We start from the raw sequence: 19,510 nt of genomic DNA on the forward strand, positions 1-19,510 counted from the left end.
CTTGCAAGACTTACCAGTGGCCTCCAGCAACGAAACCCAGTGGGCCCCTCCTAGCTGACCTCCTGGCTTTTGATACTATTCTCCATCTCTTCCCAAAGCACACTCTTCCCATGGATTCTGTAAAATGTTTCCATTCTTCCCTCTACTGTGGAAAAGTGCTTTTCTTCTTTCTCTGGATTTTGCCAAAGTATAGCTTCATGCTGAATCAGGAAAAACTGGTCCTTTACCACAGAGAGCATGAAACAATCGGTCTGTCTGCTCACACTGAGGAAAACCAGGAAACTTCACAACAAGAAAATATCAACTTAGCAACTTATCTAAAACAAAGCCAACCGGGTGCCCCACCAAACAACAGACCTTGCAATTCGGGGTCCATATTTCCACCAGGCATCAGCACATGGAGGCTCAGCAGAAGTTGCCCCTTGAGCGGGGCACGTGCCACTGGATGCTCACCCTCACCGCCATTCCTGCCTGCTCCCTGGGTTGACACCTCAGACACCCACATCTCCATTCCTGGCCACCTTTTGAGTCCCAGCCCAACAACCACAGCTGCCTTCCAGAATGTTCCCTGAGTGTCCCCCTGACTCCTCAAGTATCCACACGACCATTCCTGTCCTCATCACCTCTCTGCCCCCAGGAGTCCTCATGCTGTGTTCTTGGTCCTTACAGATGACCCCATCGCACACCTGAGTCACCCAGGTGTCATCCTTGGTGCCTCTCCCCACCTCAATGACACAGAGGTGGAATAATTATTCCTCTGAATTTCTCTTTCAATGTATCCATTAACTTGATGCTTCTGTACTAAGTCCTGAAGAGGCAACAGAGAGCAGGGCACCCCACCGCCCCCCGAAGGCCTGCGCCAGCCTCCAGCTCACTGTTTTCCACTCTGAGGACACCGGGATGACACTCCATTTCCTACCTTTGCTCCCCCACAACACCCACCCTCCCCAGGTTCACCTTTTTTAAATGTCACGATGCTCTCAGTTTGCGGGTGGGTTCGGGAGCAGCGAGCATGGGAAAGCCTTTTTAACATAATTTTCATTTCACTCTGAATTGGCATCTTACCCTAATTAAAATTAGACTCTGCACTCACTTGTAGAAATGAAGCTCTGAATACTCAACAATCAGCCAGAAAGTAAATGATGAGTCATGTATATACCACAGGCGAAGTTTCATCATCCTGGAGATTTGGGATATTCTGTTTCATTAAAAGGAGCCATTGAGATTTTTGCATCTGTCAAGGTGCTTTCTTTAGGTTGAGGCATAAGCAGCAGTGTTTGGTTTTCTGCACGACCGCACACTCACTGAGCATGCCCGGCCACCCCTCGTCTTCATTGCAAAGGCTCAGTGGGCCAGTGCAAGGTGATCCTAGTTCTTATGCAGATCAGGCAGGTCAGGAACTCTACCACAAAAGGGAGTGAACCTCAGGAATGGAGCCCCAAGCTGAGGGCCTGAGGGCAAAAGTCCCCACGTCTTGTCTGACAAGGGCAGGGAGGGTGGCTTTCTCCTGCAGGCAGGACGAGGCAACTTCGATCAGCAGAACCTGGGCCATCAGCAGAACCTGGGCGGTAAGGCCTGGAGCCCATCCTTCACTGGGGGACGCCTTTGTGGCTCTCCAACATCTGGCCCTGTGTACCCTACATGTGCTACAGCTATCTGCCTCGCATACTCAACCTCACATCCTGGCTCCAACAGCCTCCGCCTCTGTCCACGAAAGGACAAGCTATGCAGGAGGGATAGCATGGCTAAGTGCTCATGAACGTGGTCCCTGGGTCCAACAGGCCGGGTTCATATCCCAGTCCTGCCATATGCAGTTATTAATTTGGGCAAACTGCATAGCTTCTCTGTGTCTCAGTTTCTTCATCTGTCAAATGGGGATAAGTCTTCACAGGTGTGTGATGAGGGTTAAGGGTGGAATAAACACATGAGTACTTTAGAATAAGGTCTGCCTGATGCATCAGGATTCCCTCCACAGATTAAAATCTTAAATTTAAATAAACCATATATATATATATATATATATATATTTTTTTTTTTTCCTCCTGGTTTCCTGTATTTCTGCCCTGGGGCTCCATGCCATTCCTTACATCTATATAGTAAACCTGCCTGACTCACTTGGAGCTTGCCAGACTAGGGCTCTGCTCCATGTGATCAAAACAACCCTACCCAGAACAGGCGTCCTTCTTTCTTTGTCCATCCCACACTCAGGCCAAACAGGACTTGGCTCTTCCTCAGCCTTGTGCCTTCAGCCCATGCTCCTGCCCATGCCAGCAACGGTACAGAGTTGCCCACCTCTCCTCTCAGCCTCCTCCAGCATCAGTCCCTCACTTTGCAGAGCGCTCATCCCACACCTCTCTGAAGTTCTCTCCAGTCCACCTAGCCAAAGAAACTTCTGGCCGCTCGGAAGCCCCTTGGCTGCTCACTCGTGCCCCTCCTATGGAGGGTCTAATCTAGGCTCCATCATTTAGCAGTTCCAGCCCCGGCAAAGCCCTCAGCCTCTCTCAAAGGGAACTTTTGAGATATCAGAAGCGCATGCCAGAAAATGTACACAATGACTGAAAACCTCAAAGTGTTCTCCACACTGAAGGCCCTTCCCAAGAATCTCTAATGAATGAACAGCAATTTGAAGACAAACACGTAGGCTTTTCATTCTGTGTCACTCTGCCTGCTTTACAATCCTCTGGGAGCTCTGAAGAGTGGGAAATTCCAGCGATCCCCATGGACCTGCCAGTCACACAGTCTCCAGGTGTACCTGATGGGCTGGTGGAGCCCTCATCCCAAAGGAATTCTGGCAGCACCATCACTCTCTCTCAGCCTCCCAGTTCTTCATCCCTTGAGACTTAGAAAACAAGTCTCTCCAAGTCTGCCCATAACTCTGCATTTTAAGTGTTCTGTGGACCATAATAACAACTTTATATAAATGGCCAGTAGGATGGAGCACAGCAGAACACAACAGGAGAAAACACAATGCAGTCATGTAGATTTCATTTGACCAGCTATGATGAAAAGGGATGTAAATGACAGTGTCTTCGGCTGATTTTACATGACACAGACACAAATGACTTTATTTTTTCCTAATTGTGGGAAATAATGAAATCTTCTCTCCCTCCTTCTATCCGTGTCCTCTATCCAAAGGTTCTGCTAATTTAAAACATTTGGTGGAAAAACAATACTAGGACATTGTTCTTATAAAAAAAATCTAATCCACTTGAGTTTAATTCTAATATGCAGAGAAGAATATGAACCTGTCCTGCATGATGGTACAATGACAAAATGAGTTAATTACCATCTCATCCTAAGATGAATCTACTTGTCATAGGAACAGGAGCCATTATTTCACACAAAATAATGACCCAGATAAAAAGTAATGACTGCAAGCGGAGGCAGCCAATGACACAGCTTCATCTTGACCTAACTGAATGGCAATTAACAAGTGTCACCACTACATATATATAAATAGGGCCAAAGCTACTCATTAAATATTTGCAATGAACAAAAAAACCACAAATAGTTTTTAGAATACTTCTTCCTGGGAAGCACCTGTGGTCTTCTACCTAGTGTGATGACAGAAAAATTTACACGTGTAAAATTCAGCCATCACTTGGAATAGCCACAGGCCCTGGAGAGGTTCCCGGAGTTGTCCTCTGCTCTTTGCACACACAGGTGGTATTTTCTCTAGAAATCAACCAGCAACAGAGAAGAGGAGCAGGGGGAAGGGGATCCAAACCCATTATTTTGTCCCACTTCTTGTTGTCATGGCAACTGGACTAGAAACTAAAGCCACAGCCGGTAACAACAGCAAGAAATGCTGGGGCTTTCCAAGTGCAGCCCTGTTCACTGACAGACAAGGCGGGGCAAACGGTGGGGCACCCTCAACACACCTGGCTCCTCCAAGGCGGGAATGAGTATAAGCCACATTTCTATTTAGAAGAGCAGAGATGGGACTCTGGGATAGACATCTGGAGACACTCCAGGTCAGAAATCTCACCGCTGCCCTAGTGTGCAGGCTGTCCAGTCTGTGTTATTTAAAAACCACATGCATGACAGGAGCAGGATATGGTGGGCTTTAAAGCGTTAGGAACAGGATTCTCATACTGTAAGTCTTCACTTAATGGTGTCAATAGGTTCCTGGAAACAGACTGAGTGAAATGACAACAAAACCAATTTTTTTCTCAAGGTTAAAACTAAACTATACTGAATGACATTGAGGACCTGCTGCACGTTGTTTCACTGAAAGTCAGTTTCCAAGAACCTATTGACAGTGTTTAGTAAGGACTTATTATGCAACTATAGAATGAGCAGGTGTCATTTACCTAACAAATTAGTGACTCATTAGATACTGATGTGTAGACACACACATAGAATCAGTGGGAAAAAAGAATGCTGGTATGGAAGTTAAAGTAGAAACTTCGGGACATAAAAACCCCAACTTTGAGGGTGCTTTCCTTCGGACAGATGAACATCTCCACTTGGGTACTACCGAAACAACACCCCAGGAGCCCGCAAATCGAACTGTTTCCTGAAGAACTGAGACGGGACCAGGGCAATTGGTCAGTCATGAAATGATCTAATTTGGTTAAAAAAAAAGGCACCAACTTGTATCAACTCATATGTTTTCTTTTCTGTTTTTTTTTTTTAAAGAGACAGGGTCTCCCTCTACCACCCAGGCTGGAATGCAGGAGTGCAATCATAGTTCACTGCAGTCTCAAACTCCTGGGCTCAAGCACTTCTCCCACCTCAGCCTCTCGAGGAGCTAGGACAATAGTCAAGTAGCACCATGCTCGGCTTTTTTAAAAGACTTTTTTTTTTTTTTTTTTTTTTGCAGAAACGGGGGTCTTGCTATGTTGCCCAGTCTAATCTTGAACTCCTGGGCTCAAGCAATCCTCTTGCCTCAGCCTCCCAAACTGTTGGGATTACACGTTGAGCCACCATGCCCAGCCTCAAGTCACACATTTTTAAAGAGCATATTTGATGAAGTGGGTGCCTCATGCCTTCCTTTTACCCACGTATCCCTCAAATATTCTGAGCATCTGAGTCTTAATTACAAAACCATCTCTAAAATGACTCTTTTTTTCTCGGCATTCAGATCACAGGATAAATTCCACCTCTAGGACGTCCCTATAGAAGTGGATTATTTGCAGCAATCCAAAGATGGCTCTATTCTATAGAAAGTTACAGGAGTTATTAAAACACTTGTGTTCCCAGGCTTACGTATATGTAAAGAAGAGCTACTTTCCCCCCATTTCTTACATAATAATCTGAATTCTACCAGAGTAGAAAGAGACTCTCGCATCCTAGTACAATTACCAGAAATGCTGACCTCACAGATCATCTGGCTCCTGGTCTATGGGCCTTAGAGCCATCACACAGGAGCAGCTACTCCCAGAGCCCCTGGAGCCTGAAAACTCAATATATGTTGAAGGGAGGGTGGCAGGAAGGAAACAAATCTCCTTTAAAGACAACGTAATCATTTCACTGTTCTATAGAATTCCGCTCAATGGCTTCCCACCGCTTTTACAGCCCATTCCCAGCTGTCTCTGGCCCCTTCTCCCGACCCTCACTCTTCCTCTGACGTCCTTTTGATTCCCCTCACTCCCTCCTGCCTCAGGCCCTCAGGTCCGCTGTTCCCCGTTTGGAGGGCTCCCAATCTGCCCAAGCACAGCTGCATCCCCAAAGATACCCCTTTATCCTTCCCACCTCAGCTCCAGGTACCTGCCTGATCCCCTCGCTCCTCAGCCTCGGCCACTTCCCGCTGGTAACACTCACTAGTTCGGCTTTTTTGTTCTCTGTATCCCAGCTCTTAGTACTAGTCCTGGCCCAAAGCTGACAGCTGACAATATTTATTAACGAATTCCCTAATTGGCTATTGAACCTCAAATCACAATCACCGTATGGGGTAGGGAATTGTCAGTTACTAGGGAACACTTGGGTAAGAAAGAACAAGATAAGCATTAAGAAATGAATTCAGCCCCAGTTTGGGCCTAGAACTTTCTTTCTGCAGTAAATGTCATATTAAAACTCAAGTAGACCCTACAGTTAGGCACCAAACCTCATATGGCATGAAGAAAGGTTCAAAACCAGACACATTTCTGGGCAGATATGAATTCCCTGCAACTAGGCAGTTTTCCCTGGTATGATTGCATGCCGGTGGCCACAAGACTGGCACGCTCCCACACTAGGAAGGGAAGGGGGTTCACAGCAATGAAGACCCATAGATAAAAGGAAGCGGGGATTTGGGAAGTCACATTACCTTAAGGGTTTGAAAGGAGCTGCGGCATGGGCCTGCAGGTCTGTCAGCTGTTCACCTCATTCCAGCTTGAAAAGACAGGACCCAGGGTCCTGCATGCCTGCGGAGGAGGGGCTAGCCACCAGTTCCACAGTCCAGCCCCCTGGGGGGCTGCCAAAGGTTTAGGGCACAGCTCTTGCATGGGCTCTTGAGTGTGGCTGATCTGCCCTAAGCTAGCTCCCTGCCTGTTCACTCAGGTGAATGCTCACAAACCTGCTCAATGGTACTCTGACAGCAGTGCTCACCTTCTTAATGAACTCTGGGAGGAGTTTCTGGTCTGTCAGGTGTTCTAAGGAGGAACAGCAATCTAATTCCAAGATGTAGCCTTCATTGTGAAGATCCGTTTTCTGAGATCTGAAGAGAGAGAAAAGCGTGCACACACACGGATTATTTTGCGTAATTTTGAGACAGAGTCTCGCTCTTATCTCCCAGGCTGAAATTTAATGATGTGATCTCAGCTCACTGCAACCTCCGCCTCCCAGATTCAAGCAATTCTCTTGCCTCAGCCTCCTGAACAGCTGGGATTACAGGCGCCCACTACCATGCCCGGCTAATTTTTGTATGTTTAGTAGAGCAGGGTTTCACCATGTTGGACAGGCTGGTCGCAAACTCCTGACCTCAGGTGATCCACCCGCCTTGGCCTCCCAAAGTGCTGGGATTACAGGTGTGAGCCACTGCGCCCGGCCATAATATTTTTTAAAAAAGAATCAGAGTATTTAATGAAGCCCCAAATTCTTTCCTGAAACTAATGCCAAAAAGGCACTGATGAAAAACAGTTTATGGAAACAACTCAAGTAATACATACAGATCTACATCACAGAAAGACCTCCAAGATTTAGCATCGTGTAAGACACATCATTATAGAATGATGGGTTGGTACAATATAGCTTATATGTTACACACACACACACACACACACACACACACACACACACCAGATGATGTCTATCTCCCATTGGTTTATATCTACCAGGGCACAGAAAAAGAACTAGCACGACATACACCAAACCAATAATAGCAGGTACCCCTGGGGAATGGGGAGGGCCTATGTGGGAACCGGGGCTGAGGGGTGATGGTAGGGGTGTGGGGTGGTGATCAAAAGTGACTTTAGCCATAATCTCTAATTATTTTCATTTTTAAATGAAAAAGGATATATTCCTATATCATTTAGAAAATTAAAAATTAATTTTTAAAAGAATTTAAAAGGGTTCAACCCTTTCAGAGGGCAATCTGGTGAAATCTATCAAAATTAAAGATGCATTAAAGAAAGACTACCAATCAACTAAAACAAATTCTGGGAAAACAGCGTGGGTGTACAGGGCTGTCTGAGGTGAAGGCCTGCGGTCTTGCTGTCAGCGGAGAGGCTTCCCAGCACACCCTGCCATCTCTGCACACCAGGGCTGCTTTGCAAAGCACCACCACATAGACAGCCCTATGAAACAGCACAGCTCAAAACTGCGCCCGTTCAGGAGAGCCAGAGCAAGTGGTCACTAGGAGGAAATTCCACCACCTCACAGCCATTCACAGGCAGGGCTCCTGTATGACACAATAGTGGAAGCCATGTGGTTGTCAGAAACGGAAGGGGATTCCTTGGCCCAGCCAGGCATAAGGCAACAACAGTGGTCCTGCAGCTATGGGCTGGCAGAGCATGCTGTCGCTCCTGGGTGGCTGCTGGTATTGGGGAGTGGGAATTAGAGACCAAGGATCCTGCCTCCTTGTCCAGGGCTCATGTACACAGCTAATCTGCACTAGTGGAGGAGGGAGCAGAGCCTTCCCAGCTCACTTATGAGGCTGCTCTAGCAAGAGGGGCCCCAAAACCCCCAATGAGAGCAGGACAGTCCAGAAAATCCATAAAGCAGCACTTCCACACTGAACTCCTGAGATACATGCATCTCACCTGTTTCTAACTGTATATTTGCTGTAACGCTTTTAAATGAATTTCCAAGATTCTTATATAGCATTAAAAGCAATTTATGCTACCATTAACCATCTGTGTATGATTTACATGAAATTTAAATGTGAAAAAAAATTAAAGAGGATTTGGTTTTCCCCAGGTGGGCAACTGTGATTTGGTAAGCAGACTTCAATAGCTTATTTATATTCTATGTTTCCTTCTGACATATCCTTCCAATGGTAGCATACTGTGGTGCACACATTCAAAATGTAAAAGAAGACACTGATTTCCACCTGGAACAAACTAATTCCAAAGGCATAAACCAATCCTGAACCCTAACCTTTTTGCCTTAATACTTGGTCAGAGACTAGACTCATGTTCTCATTTCTTCCCCAAACAAAAGATATATTAAGAGGAACTAAGGCAAGATGATTCCAGAACTTTAAAAAAAGAAGACTTGGTCAAGACACACTGCCATACATTGTCATTGAGGTCTCAAACAACAAAAATCAGGATGAGGGAGGGCGGTTCTAAAATCTAAAATCCAGCTGCTCTGTTACTTGGAAACTAAGGTCAGACCATACGAGGTTATTTAGAAATACCCATTGAGATTTCAAACAAATAGGCTAAAAAACTGTAATCATTTAGAATAAGTCAGTGCTGTACCCATTAAGCACAACATTCATAGGATGAACAAAAGGAAGACGAGTCTGACTGTAAGCAACTCAGCCTGGATCGATTCTGGGGAATGATCTTTGGCACAGGATCTAGTAAGTACCATCTCTGGTTCTAGAACAAGAAGTTCTATAACAAGAAAGGAAGCTCTGGTTCATTTCCTCAAATAATTAACTCAGTTACATCTGAACTGGAAGGAGCACAAAAGATCAAGAAAAATAGGCATTACAAATTTTTTAGATGAACCACAGAAAATTACATCTCAGCCTATGGTTTCTTGGGAAAGCAAATCTAATGCATATTGGGGGAATAGGTGAGCAAATAATAGGCGTTCCCCTGCCTTTGGGAATCAGCTCCTCAATTTGAAATGTAAGGATTATAACAGTGAAGAATGGCTGAAAGGGAGAGGATCGGGGAAGGATCCCTAAACCCCTTGAAGACAGATACTGGCTGCTGAGCCTTGAAGTCAGCACTCGGTGATGGTGCAGCTGCGGCCTCATAGAGGAAGAGCTGAAGGCAGAAGACACAGTCACACAGAAACTCTCTCCTTGCCACTAACCCTGTGAGAAACAGCATTAAATCCACTAGCAGAGCCCTATAGGGCTGCCAGAGGGAGTTTCTGGGCTTCTCAGCACCGGAAGTGGGGTGTGAGGTGCTGGTCAGGGGGACCACGGTTGCTGTGACAAACACACTCTAAGATGACCCCCCAATAATACCCACCGCCTGGTGTTCACACTTTTGTGTAATCCGGCCCCTTGAGTGGTGGCAGGGCCTGTGACTTGCGCCTACTCAATAAAACATGGTAAAGCTGATGGATCTCACTCCTGGGATGACATTATATTATATGACTCCCTCTGAGCTAGAGACTCCCTTACTGGCTTTGAAGAAGAAAGCTGTCAAGAAGGAGAGAACCACATGGCAAGGAACTATGGGTAGCCCCTGGCCAACAGCTACAAGAAAACAGAGATCCCAGTCCTACAACTCCGATGAGATGAATCCTGCCAACAAACTGAGGGAGGCTGGAAGTGGGCTTTTCCTCAGTGAGCCTCTGATGGGACTGCAGCCCAAGCCAACATCGATATTACAGCCTGATAAAATCCTGAAGCAAAGAACTCCGATAAACTACAGAAACTGTATGATAAATACATATCGTTTTGAACCATGCAATTTGTTATAATTTATTACAGGGCATGGAAAACTAATACAGTTCCTGAGGATGAAGACATGGCAGTCTCAGGCTCAGAACAGGCCACTCACTGGCGGCCAGGCCTAGACCCAAACCCACAAAATCCAGCCAGACATCCGAGAGCAGCCTCCAGCAGGTGAGGAATGTCTGTGTCCCTGAGGGCAAGGACCACCCTGGGAGACACAAGTGGACATGTCCCAGAAGTGACCTCCAGAGGCCGGGGTCTGGTTGTCCAAGATACCACAGGACAAAGGAATAAATATTCCGCTATCAATCTAGTTTCTATGGAAGAAGCATTAACCTGAAACTCCCAGCTAAGCAGGCATTTCTGGCTTCCTGTCGGGGAAGGGAAATACCAGGTATGCTCCCCAAAGGGCCATGTCATCGTATCATCCTGGAAAAGAATACGGGAAACCACCAAACTTCCCCTGGACAGAAGTCCAGATGGCTTCCACTTTTGGAAAGGACAGAGAGATCCAAGTTTAAACAGTAAGAAAAGAAAACAGAATGCATTTCTGGAAATGCTCGCAGAGTTAACTATCAGCAAAAGCCCCCCAACCTCCTTTATCTGGAAATTAACACCGAGCACTTTCCAAATAAATAAAGGCACTCTGAGAAGAGCATGGCTAATAATAAAATACGCTTCTCCACACTCTCCATCCCCAACTTGGTAAATTCCAATAGATTTATTAGTTAGAGGCTGCTGGTGTTAGAACTAACTAGAGGTGGGTCATAGACCAGTTGTGAGTCTTTGTATTTCCATACGAACAGGTTGTGGGATGTGGAAGGGGGAAAGTGGATGAAGATGACTCCAAGGATCTTTGCCCTAGCAAATGGGAGAATGGATGAATTTGCCAGAACTATGATGGGGAAGGGTTGGGCAGTGCAGGCTTAGGGGGAAAGATAAATAATTCAAGTTTCAGATATGTTGACTATAACATATCCAGAACATCCAGGTTGAGATGTCTGGTAGACAGTTGAGTATATACTTGAATATATATACTCAAGTCTGGACTTCAGGAGAGACAGTTGTGTTCACACAAACACACACACACACACACACATTCAAGACTGGACTTCAGGAGAGGCAGCTAGAGATACAAATTTGGGAGTCATCAGCTTCCAGGTATTATTTAAAGCATGAGGCTAGATGAGATCTCCATTAATGTAGAGAGAGAAGAGTTAAGAATTTAATTTTGGGACCCTCCACCATGAAGAGGGTGGGGAAAATAGAGGAGAAAGCAGCCAAGAGCTAAAGAAAGAATAACCAGGGAAGAAGGAAGAAAACCAAGAGAACATGTCTGTTTCCCTGGAAGTCAAATCAAGGGAGCAAGTCAAGGAGAAGGGTATGAGACACCCTGTCAATTTCTTCAGTTAAAAACTTATAATCTCCTCTTCAATTTATTTATCCTCTTGAAATCCCAAGAGAGAAACTGGATTTAATCCACCCTATGCAAATAGGTGTAAAGAAATCTGTTAATCAGCTTATATTATATGATTATCTGGCAGATAAATAAATATAAATTTGGCAGATTGTCAAATCTAAATGTTGATTTGGGTTCAAAATCTCTTGACTCTTGAAAAAAATCATCTTGTTGCTGGGTCATTTCTCAGAAACAGCCTGGGGAAAAATTAACTAAAAAGCGCTCTGACCCATCTCACATCTTGGGACCCCCGCCTTACACACAGCACTGGAGGGTTGAAAGGCTCTACCTCACCATTCCAAAGGAATTTTCTGAAAGAAGTGAGAATAAAAGGGTACTATTGGCAGAGACATGATTTCCTGAAAATCAAGAATGAATAAGGACAAAATGAACTCAAATCCTTAGAGTGCAGCAACATAGTTTTAACAATGTACATACACAGAGTGGTTCTGATTGCTGGAGGCAACAGAGAAGCAACTAAGACATCTGAGCCCTGTCAAGTTTTAAAAAGCCATCACGAGATGACAACTAAATGCAGTGTAGTGCCCTGGATTAAATCCTGGAACTGAAAAAGGACATGAATAGAAAAATGGTAAAATCCAAATAAAATCTACAGTTTAATTAATAGTGAAGTACCAATGTCAATTTCTTAGTTTGACAAATATCATATGGTAATGTAAGATATTAATGGTGGTGGGAAGCTTGGCAAAGCACATATGAGAATTCTCTGTAATACCTTTGCAACTTTTCTGTTAAATCCCGTTATTCCTAGGCAGGGTACATTGTACTTTCTACTCTCCTGGAGATATTCCTTGGGAGATAACTGAACAAATCCATGGAAAAGGGAAAAAAACAGAAAGAATGATTTATAGAGATGAGTAATGTAGACCTTTATATTCTAAGAGGAAAATAAACCTTCAAAGAAAAAGACCAGGGAAAATGAAATAGAAGAATGGGGTCTATGCTTCCTCTGGTCAGAAAAACCCAAAAGTACTTCCAACTTCTTGCTTTCCTCACTTAAAAAAAAATTTTTTTTTATTAAGGTAAAATACACATCACATAACATTTATCCTTTTAATCATTTTTAAGTGTCAAATTCAGTGTGATTAGGTACATTCACAATGTTGTACAACCACCATCACTATCCATTTCCAGAACTTATTTTTGGTGGTTGTTTTTGAGACAGGGTCTCACTGTGTTGCCCAGGCTGGAGTGCAGTGGTATGATCAAGGGGTCACTGCAGCCTCTACTTCCTGAGTTCAAGCAATCCTCCTACCTCAGCCCCACAAGTACCTGGGACAACAGGTACATGCCATCATACCTGGCTAATTTTTTTTTTTTTAATTTTAGTAAAGATGAGTTCTCCCTATGTTGCCAGGCTGATCTCAAACTCCTGAGCTCAAGTGATCTTCCCACCTCAGCCTCTCAAAGTGCTGGGACTATAGGCATCAGCCACCCCAGCCGGTCTCCAGAACTTCCTTGTCAATCTAAACAGTCCTCATTTCTTTAACAACCTACATCTAGAACTTTACCAAAACTGAATCTGAACAAGTGAAAAAACCCCACACAGATTAAATAAATGCTGTAAAACAAACATATGAAAGTAGATTTAGATACTGAGCACTTGAACACAAGCCTTTCCTAACTGCAAGGAAAGAGAGAGCAAAGAGCCTGGTGTGCACGTGCCAGAGAAATTCAAACGTCAACCAAACTGGCCACAGATGTCAGGGTTGTTCAGAGCATGATAGAAGCCCACATCTTCCATGTCAGGCGACCTCATTACTGACACGCAAACACCAACGGTAATGAAATCTGTGTGCAGACTCAGAGGCAGACCTGGAGACCTTTACTCACCACCACCCTAACATCTGCTAAGAGCTGTGTCGTTACGCCCCAGGCAGGGGAAGGGTCAGAGGGCAAAATGAAGGCTGCAAACTCAAAGGCCCATGGCCAATGAGTAAAAGAGTCTTTTGAAACTAAAATACATAATCTAGACATTTTATTCTCATATATAAGATATAGGAATGTCAACCAAGAAATATACTCTTCACTAATTTTCTTCATACAGAGTCCTGTCAGATTCCCTTTCACATTCTCACTTCCGCGCCCAAGGTGGTTGCAGAGGGACTGGTCTCTGTTATGAGAAAAGCGGATGGAAGAAGTGAGAATAAAAGGATACTATCGGCAGAGACGTGACTGCTGTGAGTGCTGTGTTGCTACCATGTTGGGGACACAGTGGGATTCGTGGAAACCATGGCAAACTGGGCAGTTTATATCCCAACCACTACTAGGAATTCCAGGCTAGAGTTGCCAAGTCTTATAATTTTTAAAAGAAGTCATTAAGTTGCATTTTTATATCGCTCATAACTGTCTGGTTTTGGCTCCAAACAATGTTTCCTTCATGTTATGTGGGCTGACATCTTTGGGACTGAATTTGATCTCTCAACCATCAGTCTATGGTCTCTGAGTTACAGACACAAGCTCCAATGTGAGTCGCAGAAGGCTGAATGCCCTGGTAAGAGTGAACAGATGATCTAACTGGATCATGATCAAATAACTAACCCATAAGCCGAATGTAATATGCATTCATTGTAATGGCTCAGTGGATTTTTCCCCTGGAAGCTCCTCCTTACCCATGTCTGACCCAATTTTTTCTTTTCTTTTCTTTTTGAGATAGGATCTCACTCTGTTGCCCAGGCTGGAGTGCAGTGGTGCGATCTCAGCTCACTGTAGCCTTGATCTTCCAGGCTCAGGCAATCCTCCCACGTCAGCCTCCTGAGTAGCTGGGACTATAGGTGCGCACCACCACTCCTGGCTTATATTTGTGCTTTCTATAAAGATGGAATTTTGCCATGTTGCCCAGCTGGTTTCAAATTCCTGGGCTTAAGCAATCCTCCAGCCTCAGCATCCCAAAGTTCTGGGATTCAGGCACGAGCCACAGTGCCCAGCCTTGTCTGACCCATTTAAACAGTCCTTACTGCACTCTCATAGTGGTAAGACCTAACCCTTTCCTAAGACATTAAAATAACATGTTTGCAACAAGTAGTACTAACGCTTATGAGTGCTTTAAATAATGGTAATCATCATGGGCAAAACAGTTAACTGTCCAATCATTGACCAAGCGCTGAGTAGTAAGTTCAGTTCATATTTTGGTCTCATGGGAAGATTTAAAATGAGGCCACTAAAAAACAACTGCCTGTCAAAAAACTATTATAAACTATACTTTTAAAAAATAAGTGTGTGACTACAAACCATCATACACATTACTTTTAAATAATAAACTTGCAATAAATCCCATTTCAGCTCATAAATCCCTTAGATCTCTTCAAAGGCCATGAGTTTAAGTGATGTCTTCTTTTTCCCAGGACATTAGGCAGTTATGAAAAGGAGAGAGAATGTGCAGTTCATCAATAGAATTATTTTTGCTTCATTTAGAAATAATCAGAAGAAATGGTGACAAACACAAACAGATTACCAGGCACTTCTCCAACCAGGAAAAAAATACTAAATGTCAGTTGACAGAAACAAATTCTCTATCTCTGGGAAACTAATTCTCTACCTCTAAGAAGGAATTTTAAGATTTTTGAATTTTAAGATTTTTTTTTTCCTAAAGCAGCTCAAATCACAAATAGAACGGTCAGAACAACTTTTTTTAAAAAAGAAGTATTAGGGAGAGAAATGAGCCCTAGATCCTAAAAAGATCTGTCAGAGAAAGAAAAAGAAGGCTATTTCCAATTTCATTAACTTATGCATAACTAATGACAATATGAATCTCCACTTATTCATTCAACTATCCATCGCCTGCGTGACTGCTTATCACATATGAGGGACTGAAGGCGCTGGCCTCAAGTCTAGATCCTGGCCTCAAGTCTAGATAGACTGTATATCAGCAGAAGAAGGAATTCAATTGTTTCCAATTCACATGTGTCTTGCTGCTTACATTTCCCCATCAAGTATCAGGGGGAAATTTAAGCAGCAAGGCACTTGTGAGCTGAGTCTTTGAGGCTGTGTGGAAGTTAGTCACAGGACAATTGATAAAAGGACATTCTAGGCCTGATAACAGAAATTCGTGAAGATCTGGATTGAGAAAATCATGAGTTATATGCTGGAAATTAAAAACAGGTCAGTTAGGCAAAAGGTGTGTGAAGGTGCGGGTTGCCTATAACTCAGCAGGGGCTGTAACGATGAGCCTAAGGAACGGGTGGGTGAATCCACTGTTAGAATGAGTCTGTGACCAGGGCAGAATAGTGGGAAACAAAGTTAGTGAGAAAGGATGGGACTCGCCTTAACTGTGAAGTAAAGAGGAGTCATGGATGGCTTAGAGAGAAAGATACTCTGACAGATTCTGGGAAGATTAAGCAGGCGGCATTGTGTATGATGTAGGAAGTGGGGAAGGATATTTTAGGACAGAAGCAATGACAACGGTGCTGCGATTTTTGTGGAAGAAGTGGGCGGATGGAAGAGGGGTATTTCTTGTCCCTGAAATTGCTGGTGATTGTGAGTAGGGAAATAACTTGCTCCTTCCCAAAGATGCTCCCAGAACTATAGGGAAAATACTTCCCACAATTTTATAAACCCTCTTTGCAAAATGAACCAAATCTACACAAATAGAATGGGGCTGTTGGAGTTAAAAGTTTTCACTCTAGCAAAACTTAAGAAATACTTCAGGGAAAAAAATAATCAAGTAAACAAATCCTAGAGAATCTTTAAATAAAGCACCTCACTAGAGGGTCTCCCAGAGGAGCTATGAAGGAGGAAGCACAAAGAAGGAGAAGAATTTGCCCACAGATGAATCACTGTCCTTTCTTCCAAAGTTCCCTTCCCCTTCCACCAGAAGATATTCAGCACTTCTGCTGAAAAGTGTTTGGTATATATGTGCTACATTTTCCCAGTCCAGTCTATCATTGATGGGCATTTGGGTTGGTTCTGGGTCTTTGCTATTGTAAACAGTGCTACAGTGAACATTTGTGTGCATGTGTCCTTATAGTAAAAAGATTTATAGTCCTTTGGATATATACCCAGTAATGGGATGGCTGGGTCAAATGGAATTTCTATTTCTAGGTCCTTGAGGAATTGCCACACTGTCTTCCACAATGGTTGAACTAATTGACACTCTCACCAGCAGTGTAAAAGTGTTCCTATTTCTCCACATCCTCTCCAGCATCTGTTGTCTCCAGAATTTTTAATGATCGCCATTCTAACTGGCGTGAGATGGTATTTCAATGTAGTTTTGATTTGCATTTCTCTAATGGCCAGTGATGAGTTCGTGTCCTTTGTAGGGACATGGATGAATCTGGAGAACATCATTCTCAGCAAACTGTCAGAAGAACAGAAAATGAAATACCGCATGTTCTCACTCATAGGCGGGTGATGAACAATGAGAACACATGGACACAGGGAGGGGAGCACTACACACTGGGGTCTATTGGGGGGAATAGGGGAGGGACAGCAGGGGGGAAAGTTGGGGAGGGATAGCATGGGGAGAAATGCCAGATGTGGGGTGAAGGGGATGAAGGCAGCAAATCACACTGCCACGTGTGTACCTTTGCAACTATCTTGAATGTTCTGCACATGTACCCCAAAACCTAAAAAGCAATAAAATAAAAAAAGAAAAGGGTTTGGTATCTCTGGGAACATTCTGGATGTGACGGGGGAGATGTGAAAACGATCCTCCCACCACACACTCTCAGGGAGCTGTGCACCTACTGGGGACCCATTACCAGGGACATCTAACTTTCCAATCCTGCTATTTATTCTAGGGAAATCATCCTGTCTCACTGCTTACCGTCAGGGCCAGCTCCCTGGGAGACAAACCACTGGCCACTGTGCACTACAAGGAGTGCACTGTTAACCTTAAAGGGCAAGAGGAAAACAGACAAACTTGGCCTCGGTGCTCCCTGTCTAATGAAGCTGTGAAGAACTTCAATCCCCAGAGAGCTGGGCTACAGAAAAGAGAACAGCCACATGGAATGGGAGCTAGGGGAGGGTCCTGCTTTCTCTAGAATCCTGCAAGGTTCTCCTTTACATTGACAGATACAGAAAGAACTAATATTAGTAGCAATGCATAATTAATAATGTTTTATCGCAAGTAGAACATTGAACAAAAGCAATCTGTCTGACATTTACTGGTTCAGAAAAGTCACATATCTGCAAACAGAAATAGTAATAATAACTACATAGGAATGGTCTTCATAAAACTCATGGGCCTTGTCCAGTTAGGTTACAAGAAGTCTCTTCTCCATGTGCATGTAACGCACATGTTCCACATTATGCTGATTGCTTCCTTCTTCTCCAAATCATCCCACCTATACCCCCTAACTGAGCTGGGTGATAGAAATGTTCTATATCTATCCAGTCCAGTAAAATAGCCACTACCCACATTTTCTACTGAGCACCTGAAATGCAGCCAGTGCACCTGAAGAACTGTATTTTTAATCTTATTTAATTTTAACAATTTAAATGGCTAATGGCTGTGTTACAGAAAAACACAGCTTAACTCTGTTCTCAAACTTTAATGTGTATACACATCATTAGGAACCATTTTAAAGTGCAGACTCTGATTCAACAGGTCTGGGAGGGCCTGAGAGTCTGCATCTTGAAGAGCTCCCAGGTGATACTGATGCTGCTGGTCCATGGACCACACTTTGAGTAGCAAGATTCTAACTGCTCAGGAACCACCAGTTCCAGTGTGTCTCAAATGCTGGGTGGATCAATTGTCTCCAAATTTTTCTGATCACACAGCCTGCCAGAAAAAAATTTCTCAGTGCCACTGTGCTAATATCTTACGTATGTTATAAAACAAAACATACAAAACAGAAAATGGTAAATATCAGAAATGATGAAATAAGCAATATTTTATAATGATCACAGTAAGTTCACATTATTAATAGCTAATACCTCCAGGCAAAATATACACTTGAAATGAGATTCATTGTTAATAATAAGGGAACTACAATCTACTTTTCAAAAAGTCTTCTTGATAATTCCAAATTTCTTTAAATCAGATCCACGTAGGTAGGCGCTGGTGTTTTAATCTCACACTTTGACCATAAAGCTCTTAGAGGGACAGATGGGTCAATGTGGTCATTTCCACATGTGTGCATGAGAGAGAGAGAAAAGGATTTTACATTTACATTACTGGTTTCTCGTCAATCTACAATTGCTTCATAGAAATTTTTTGAAGCCATGTGTATATTTCATGGGAGTTAATTTAGCTAAAACTACAAAAAGCGATCCACCAGTTCACCTCACTGAGGTCTCAGCTGAAAGTGCCCCCTGAACCCAGTCCTTCTGCGGGCCAATCCTGCTCCATACAGCACAGGTGACCTCTGACGTTCACACCAAGCCAGGACGCCAGCTTCATCCTGAATATTAAATATTATGACATTTCATTTCTCCCCTAATTTTTGATAAAATGTATAAAAATAGACACCTCAGTTCTTTAACACTAAGTATATCTGCCCTACTTTGGTAACCGCTGTCTAGATAGTACATAGAATTTCCAGAATTATTATAAAGCTCTCAAACAAAATTTACCTCCAACAATAATATTGAGCACTATGTTCTTGAAAACACAAGGTGGAAATTCTTCTTAAATTACTATGTTAAGGTAACTACAATTTCAACAGAGTTTACTGGGAACTGAAGAAAATTACTTCAGGCTTTATATGGAAAAATCAATGTCCAAAACTTGTCAAGCTCTTGAAAAAAAATAGTGCCTTGGCCAGGTAGAGTGGCTTCTGCCTGTAATCCCAGCATTTTGGAAGGCTGAGGTGGGCGGATCACGAGGTCAGGAGATCAAGACCATCCTGGCCAACATGGTGAAAGTCTGACTCTACCAAAAATACAAAAAATTAGTTGGGTGTGGTGACGCATGCCTGTAATCCCAGCTACTTGGAAGGCTGAGGCAGGAGAACTGCTTGAATCAGGGAGTCGGAGGTTGCAGTGAGCTGAGATTGTGCCATTGCATTCCAGCTTGGTGACAGAGCAAAACTCTGTCTAAAATATGTGTGTGTGTGTGTGTGTGTGTGTGTGTGTGTGTGTCT

At 43.6% G+C, this 19,510-nt stretch overlaps 1 protein-coding gene across 7 annotated transcripts in view; it reads right to left on the minus strand.

The window, feature by feature from the left end:
* The window catches only part of RFTN1 (raftlin, lipid raft linker 1), a 209,361-nt gene that overhangs the window by 90,488 nt on the left and 99,363 nt on the right, over positions 1–19,510 (minus strand). For all 7 annotated transcript variants that reach the window (XM_035277855.2, XM_035277857.2, XM_035277859.3 and 4 more), the window contains exon 4: positions 6,532–6,640. In XM_035277855.2, coding sequence (XP_035133746.2) covers positions 6,532–6,640 — 109 coding nt within the window. The remainder of the gene's footprint in view (positions 1–6,531; positions 6,641–19,510) is intronic.

The sequence above is a fragment of the Callithrix jacchus genome, chromosome 17, assembly GCF_049354715.1.
Source record: "Callithrix jacchus isolate 240 chromosome 17, calJac240_pri, whole genome shotgun sequence".
Lineage (NCBI taxonomy): Eukaryota > Metazoa > Chordata > Mammalia > Primates > Cebidae > Callithrix > Callithrix jacchus.